Below are 8,456 nucleotides of genomic sequence, written 5' to 3' on the forward strand. Positions count from 1 at the left end.
TTATAGTAATTTTTTATTCTAGTACTCTCTGCCAAAACAGTTTTATTACGTGAATTTATTAAAAATTACTGCCTCTATGAAGACAAAATTTGGTAATGTAATTATACATATGAATAGTAACTTTGGAAGTTTATTTATTTAGAATTGATTTTTCCGTTGCTATACGACGTGTTTATTAAAGTTATTTTGGCCGTGAACAATTGAAGAAGTTCTTCAACTCCCAAATACTGTAACAAAAATTACTTAAATAAAAATAATAATAAAGTGACAAGGGACTATGATTAGCAGTATCAACAACAATAACAACAACACAGTACAATCTCACGAGTAGGTATAATTAGCAGCATCAATGGAAAAAAAATTTTAGATAACATGACATAACAAATATGAAGTTTAGTTATAACACTACATACACTACCTCTTGGTCTCGTACAAATTGGGGGAGAGATCGTTACAACTTGCATCTTGTAAAACTACAAGAGGAATGTAATTCATATCACTTTATATAGTGGTTTAATGGCATGGAATTTGTGTGTCTTCGCTAATAGGCAGGACACTTGATTGGTATTAGAATTCCATGCAAATTGAATCATACTTGCCTTCAAAGACCATAAATATTAGGAATTCAATTAGCAATTGTTACTATTTTATCCCAGATGCAATGAAGCTTAATTTAATTTCTTATGGTTAAAAGAGTCTATCAATATGTCAAGGATATTTTTATCGTTCAACATTTAGCGTGCAACATTTGTGCTTTTATAATAGATATATAGATAGATATATAAATATAGATAATCAAAGGATATGATTGGGTTCGAACATAAAAAGTACGAGCTTCCTCTAGAAAATACACAATTTTCTCATACACCACCAAAGGAAATCTAAAAGCGCTAAGAAAAAAGAGATGGAGCGACCATAACTCACGTCACATAATCAATTTATAAGACAATACACCACAAAATGTACTAATTTTTATAGCAAATTCCCCAGCTTGACCAAATATTCAGAATAGATAAGTACAGTATGTATATTCAGAATAGTCAAGTACCACCATAAAGAATGATGCAACAGGAAGCAGGCCACTATAAGATTCCATAGTAATCATCAGAATCGGATTCATAATCATCATCATCAAATTCATCATCATCAAATTCATCACCATCTTCATCAGAATCTAAAATGTAATCCTCGTCCCAAAGTTTACAGGAGCAAGTTGCTTTCTTGTCCTTCCATGGTGCCCCGCATGTATAACAAAATTCATACCCACATCTGTACAAACAGGCAAAAATGTTGTTAATAGAGTCACGTGTGAGGAAGAGCGAAACATCTCAAGACAACAAGATCACTAGTTCATCTTCCGTCTTCCGGCTCTATTACACAGAAAAATAAAAAAGATAATAGAGTCACTACCTCTAATCCCTCAGACTTTTGGTTGTCCTTCTAGCACTGTAGCACATATTCTGATCTCATAGGAGTACTTTTTAATGGTAAAAATAAATTCATATGCATTAATCAATCGACCTCCTATACATGGCTCCCAATGCAGAGCAGGAATAGAAGATGTTTATTATCTGTGGGGTACTAATATGATCAATTAAAGCAGAAAGTGCAGGTACTAACCCAAGCATACAAGTGTTAGTTGGAAAGTGGTCACTACCATAAGTGGAAAAAAAGACCAAGACATATTAGCCAGAATTGTTAAAGAAAAAAAAAGAGCCGATATACTTATTCTGAGTTCACCCAATGTCATGACATTAATATGGAGAGTAGTCGTATGTATAAGAACCCAGGCTTACACAAGAGATGTCATTCTCCCATTATCCGCAAAGAGCAGAGGTAGCACTTTCATTACGTTGGAAACATGTACCTCTACACTGAACTTGGAAAATAAACTTCCAATAAAATGTTGGCACAAATATATTCACTAAAGTACTTCCTTTTTCTGATGATGGTGGTGTACAACCATTTTTGCGCACCTCGACTAATTTCACTAGGTACCTACTACCTCCCACCAACATAGGTATCGGGGAACTCCTACCAAGGCTTCAACAAATGAGAAGAAATTACCTAGTGTTTTATTGCCACCGCTTTGATTTGACCTGAGAGCTTAAGGTTCTTTCAGGCTTCAGTGACCACTAGGCGACACCCTCAAGTGCGGGGTGCCTAAAATACAAACAACAACAACCCAGTATAATTCCACTAGTGGGGTCTAGGGAAGGTAGTTTGTACGCAGACCTTATCCCTACCCTGGGGTAGAGAGGCTGTTTCCGATAGACCCTCGACTCCCTAAACAAGAACTCCCCACCTTGCTCTTGGGGTGACTCGAACTCACAACCTCTTGGTTGGAAGTGGAGGGTGCTCACCACTAGAGCAACTCACTCTTGTCTAGGGTGCCTAAAATACTTTCTTTATTGATAAGTACAATCACTAAAATACTTAAGAATATGTCCAGCAGATATTGAACCAGCTGGATAACCTAAGCCCTCCGCTCCACCAATATGGGATGAAATAGAAAGGAACAGTGTAATGCCAGAGCAGGACACCACAGTTGAAAGATCTATTAATATCACTGAAATAGTCCCTGGAATGGAACAAGTAATCAGAATGCAAAAATAGCTAGCATGAATATCTTTTAAAAGATCAATAGCAGGCATAAGTATGTAGAACAAAGTATTTTATCGCTGAGGCCTCGCATGCGACAAAGTCACGTTAAGAAATAATGGATACTGCAATAGAGGGTACAAGTGAAAAAGAAAGAACTGCCAAAAAGTAACCAAAAAAAGATCAGCAGGGTTTGGTTCAAGGCATGAATATGTAGAACAGAATATAATTAGATGCCATATGGTTCGGTTCAATAGGCATGTACAACAACATGCAACAAGTTGGGTTATTCTTGATCTTTTTTTCTTTGGTTGGGGGGGGGGGGGGGGGGGGTGTGATGATGATGCAAGGCAGCAGATAGAGTGGAGCATATAGTTTAATAGTGTTTACTTGATCCAGTCTAACTATCATGGAGATCATAAATAGCAAATAGTTATATTTGGGTTAAGCTGGTATAGCAGTGGGTTCATATCCTGAAATCACATCAAACTGAAGAATAATTTAGATAGCACGAAACATATTGACAGGACATAGAAAAAGGGATGTCATTTGACTAACGTGATCCCACAATTTGAGAGTTTACTTATTTCATGTTTGGGTCAAACAAATGGAAATTGAACACCCATGTCTTTACCTGCAAGTCATGTGATAGCACCCTGCAGCAAGTTCAATCATGTGGTTGCACTTTATACATTGGCGCCACAAATTCACTGCTGCCAGATTTTTCAACTTAACATCTTCTGGCGGATTAGGATTTCTCCTTCTATACTCAAAGCACGTGATACCCGAGTGCCAAGGAACTTTGCAATCGATGCAAAACAGGCCATTGCATGTTGTACATTTCCTGATTCCACATCTTTCAGCTACTACAAAGTCCCCCTTAGAATATTCTAAAACATCAGATTTTGACATTAATGCTGAGCACTTTGGGTAAGGGCAATAAACTTTTTCAGTCACAGGGATAGAAGCTTCCTTAATGCGTTGCTTCATCATATCAATTAACTTGGGTGTCAAAAATTTACTGCAGCTATCCAGTTTTAGATCAGAATTGCAGTCCGCATGAGGACACTTAGGCAGCATACCATGAAGCAGCTTCACTTCAACATGTTGTTTCATACAGGAGACACAATACCGGTGCCTACAACCATCAACTGAGAAAATCTTGCCAATATCTGTCTCTTCCAAACAAATAACACAAGTTTCGTACACATTCCCAGAAGCAGCTGACTCAGCTACTTTCTTAATTTGGGAAACCATCGCCTCTCTTGCAAATTTAAATGCAAACATAATTTCATTTCGAGACACAAACGAAGGCTGGCAAAACAAAAACTTTTGTCGAAGCAGAACCACTTGATTTAGTAAAGCAGCAACCTTCCGCTGTTTGGCTGACCATCGGCCTGTAACCTACAGTTCCCAAAACACATGATTTCAGCAAATTAAGCACTGTAGAAAGCTTGAGTGTATTTTATGCTAAAACTTACCCTACCAAGTGTAGAATCCCTTTTTCCCTTTACTGTTGATAGACAAAAATAAATTCAATTAACAAAGGCAACTAACCAGTTTGAGCCATAACTTTTCGGAAACATAAATTATTCTTTTGTCAAGGTAGGGCAGCTTAAAAGAAAAGACTGCAGAAGGAAACCTTAACTTGTGTAAATCGTAAAATTGAGATAACATCCAAGTAAACAGCTCCTCGGATATCTATGTAGGCTTACACATGTGAGATCATTCTTCTCACAATACCAGGCAGACAATGCAGCAATCCCGTACTATTTTTATGTCAGGAAAATCTTTAGCTCTTTAATCCAGCACATAGAAATGTCCTTGTATTGATTTACTTCATGAACCTGGACCAACATTATATTTTACATGTATCCTGATATGTATTTTTTGATAACCATGTAACCTGATATGTTTTGTTAATAGAAGAACAATGTGCCTAGATAGCTAGGAATGAGCTCTAGTCACTAATCTTCTGGAGTCCCAGAAGTCAAAAATAGATTTCCTGAAAGCCCAAAAACTCTTTACTGATCCTAGTTGCTTAGACTTTACGGTGTGAAGCTTAATACTCCCTTCGTCCCAATTTATATGACACTAATTCATTTTTGGGATGTCACGAATCATTTGACATCATTCCACTTGCATACAACTTTCACAACTTCCAAGAATTCAAACTCGTTACTATTCACATGTTGAATTTGATGTATTTTTTCTCAATTAACTAATCTTTTAACCATTGTCTTAATCTTTCTTCTATTGTCCAGTCAAATACTGTCTACAAAATGGAATGGAAGGGCACCCAAGGGTGCTATGGCAGAGCAACATGTAAGGAAGTGGGGATTTGAATCCCCTTCACCCAAATATTACACTGCAGCATGGGAAACATAATTTTTTTTGTGTATATATATATATATATATATATATATATATATATATATATATATATATATATTTTGAATCCTCATGAAGTAAAACAAAATGGCCTTTAGTGTAGCGGCAAGTGGTTCAAAAATACTAGATGTGGCATTTATACATTTTGTATCAATCCCCTTATAAGAATTTCTGGTTCCGCCAATGCAAGGGTGTGACTTAATGGTCAATGATTATAAATGAATCTCAAGAGACCAGGGTTCAAATCTTGGCATTGGCAAAAAAAGGTTAGGTGCTGGGATATCTAATCTATGTATAACTAGCCTATGGACCACAAAACCTCACATTGCAATGCCAATATTGAAACACCATGAATATTAACTGATAAAATGTTAGGTGATGAGATAACTAATAGCAGTATTAGCAATACTGTACAGGTATTATTATTCTTATAACAATCCTTGCATTATATCCCTTGTATAACTAGCCTATGGACAAACCAAGCGGAGTTACCCTACCCCTTCATGGGAAAATTACATTCTGTATATAGGCCAAAATTCTGTGTTTTTAAATGTATATGTAATATATGTTGAATTATCTATCAAAAATTTATAATATATGTTGAATTCCCTTGACTTCTTCTTCATGTGTTTACTTCATATTTTGAATTCCTTAAGTGAAAATCACATTTCAATGCCAATATTAAAACACCAAAGCAAAATTAACTGATAAACTGAAACATGCGTGCGGGACTTACAAATTGGAAAATGGGAAAGTAATCACAATAGAAAACGACCCTTTTCAAATCCAAAGCGATGGCAGCATTCAAACCCTCAATAAGGGCTTTAAACTCAATGCACTGGCGATTCATCGCACTTCCATAAAAAGGCTTCCTCATTTCGAACAACAATTCATCTCTCGAATCGCAAATGGCAACTCCAATCCCACCAAAAACCACCTTCGGTGAATAATTCTCCACCAAACCCTTGAAATAAACCCTAAAAACCTCCTTATCCACATTTTCCGACGTGCCTTCCCCGAAAGGACGCTCGAAATTATCGCCATCATTTTCCCACTCATCCTCCGGCATACGAAGTATCTCTTGAGCGACACGGTGATCGTGAATTCGCTGGTGAAGATCGTCGCGAATTTTCCGAAATTCCAATTCACTGAGCTTGCGATCGTCGATTTCTCGCTCGAGATCAAGGAGTTCTGATGACTGTACTTCTGCGAAAGAGGGATTTGGGTTGGGGTTGGAGGGGAGTGGAGTGGGGGTTGGTGTGGAGGTGGAGGTTGAGGGTTGAAGAGAGAGGGAGGCGCTAATAGCTTCTTGGAGTTGGAGTTGAAAGGCGAAGTCCAAGTCGGAGTCGATGTCACGCGCCACCATGAGTTCACGGCGCTGCTCGGCGGCGAGAGTTTTGAGGTCTTCAGTGTCTACGTCAAATGACATGTTGGAGTAAGCAGTATTTGCGTTTTAGGAGTAGTAAAAATGGTTGCTGTTACAACAGTATAATATTTCTATACAATATTTGAAATTTATTTGGACTCTCAAAGGACTAGTGTACTTTCCCTCTATTAGAATGTACCTGTAATCTATCCATATTTCCACAATCTCAAATCGCAAATATGCATAAAAAGTTAGTACTCCCTCTTTTTCTCTTTTTCTTTTTATTTTACAGATATTTATTATCTTTCATCAACACACAAATTGAATAACACTGTCCCATTCAACACTTATAGCTTGTTTGAAAATTTCTCCAATCCTAAAAGTATTTTTTTAAATGTGTTTTTTTCCTCCAAAATTAAAGTATTTGGCCAAATCTTTGGAAGAAAAAAAGTGACTTTGAGGAGAAGCGTAAGCAGTTTTGGAGAAACAGAAAAAAGTAATTTCTCTCCACTAACACTTTTTTGCAAAACACTTTTGAGAAAAATATACTTAGAAACAGTTTTTAAAAGCTTGGTCAACCACCAATTGTTGTTCAAAAGTTATTTTTAAATTAATTAGTCAAACACAAACTGACTTTCACCAAAAATACTTTTGAGAAAAAAATACTTTTCAAAATAAGCTGATTTTTGCCAAACAGGGTGTTAGATAGGTGAAAAAACCTATCAAGTTAGTATTCTCTCTTTTATGTACTACTACTAATCCTTTGATTATGCACGAAGTTTAAAAAATTAAAAAAAAAATTGTGATTTTAAACGTGTCATAATATTCGTATAGTTAAAAAACTTTTGAAACTTGTGTTATTGAATATACTTTAACAATAATGTGGTTATAGAAACTTATTATTAGGTAAAATGAGAAATTTAAATTAAATAATTTTCAAAGTGAATAAGGTGTCATCATTTTAAACAAACTAAAAAAATTGGATAAATCGAAATGGAGGAAGTACTAAATTTTATTTTAAAATAATATGTTTATAAGTCATTTCAAATAATAAAAGGTACTAATGTTCTCGGCTCGCCAACGAAGTAGTCTAAATTTTTGGCGACTCAAATGGTTTAAACGAGGTTTGAATGTTACGCATGTTTACCCGAAAAATGATACAGTTGAATTTGTTTGTGATTTTTAGACAGATTAATTAATTTGATCCCAAAAGATAATGAATTAATCAATTTTCGTACAAGATACTTAGTTCAAATGCAGATAAAACGATAGATTTGGAGAGCCCAGGAACAGAATTTTCGGGCACGATAAGAACAATAAGCTAGAGAGAAATAGTATTGAGATGATGTATTAGAATATGTTCTTTTATGCCCAGAAAATCGTGTCTTACAATGATAGTTGAGCCTATTATTTATAGCTCAATAAGCGTAATGGTCGGACCCACCACTAATGTCAATTATTAAAGTGCGATAATAGAAACCTAATGGTAACATAAATGCTCAAATTCCTGTAATGGGCCATTATTCTTTAATGCTATAGAATATTCTTCATTGAATGCTACCGGGCGCAGCATGCTCAATGCTTTTATGGACTTGCCTTTCTCGGTGACACACGAGTTATATGTGCCCAGTTTTTTGTCCTCCCGGCTTCGATTCCATGTGTCCCCTTCTTCAATGGCCACGTACCGTGACATATTTTACCCAATACAGATAGTCCCCTACTTTCCAGTGACATAACTTTATGTTACCGAAAAGTTGGTGAAAATCTTCTTTTGGCGGGAATTACTATAATCTCTTTTCAAGGTTACTGACGGTTGATTAGACGCCGGTCTCTCCGCATTTAATGCCTTGAACACGCGTCCTCCTATGATTTAGCACGCCTTTTGTCGGTTATCGAGGTAATTGAGGCCAAGTATTTTAGCCGCCCAAAATTTTCACCTATATGTATCGACTCCCTTTTTCTTTAGGTTTCACCAGTTACTTGAACTTCCAACTTGCATCCCTGTTCTACATCTCTTCTCTAATTTCTTCCAAACACAGAACTTTTTCTTTCTCTTCTCCAATGGCTTCTTCATCTAAACGTGTTGGTCCTTCGAAGA

At 36.2% G+C, this 8,456-nt stretch overlaps 1 protein-coding gene across 1 annotated transcript; it reads right to left on the reverse strand.

Moving 5' to 3' along the window:
• Positions 1–808: 808 nt before the first annotated feature.
• LOC104090276 (E3 ubiquitin-protein ligase RSL1) lies at positions 809–6,505 on the reverse strand. Its single transcript, XM_009595340.4, has 3 exons — positions 5,729–6,505; positions 3,236–4,005; positions 809–1,269 (listed from the first exon to the last, which is right to left on the reverse strand). Exons 1-3 carry the CDS (start codon positions 6,419–6,421, stop codon positions 1,083–1,085), a joined length of 1,650 nt encoding a protein of 549 aa, XP_009593635.1. The 5' UTR covers positions 6,422–6,505; the 3' UTR covers positions 809–1,082.
• Between the last annotated feature and the right edge of the window lie 1,951 nt (positions 6,506–8,456).

The sequence above is a fragment of the Nicotiana tomentosiformis genome, chromosome 11 (genome assembly GCF_000390325.3).
Source record: "Nicotiana tomentosiformis chromosome 11, ASM39032v3, whole genome shotgun sequence".
NCBI classification, from domain to species: Eukaryota; Viridiplantae; Streptophyta; class Magnoliopsida; order Solanales; family Solanaceae; genus Nicotiana; species Nicotiana tomentosiformis.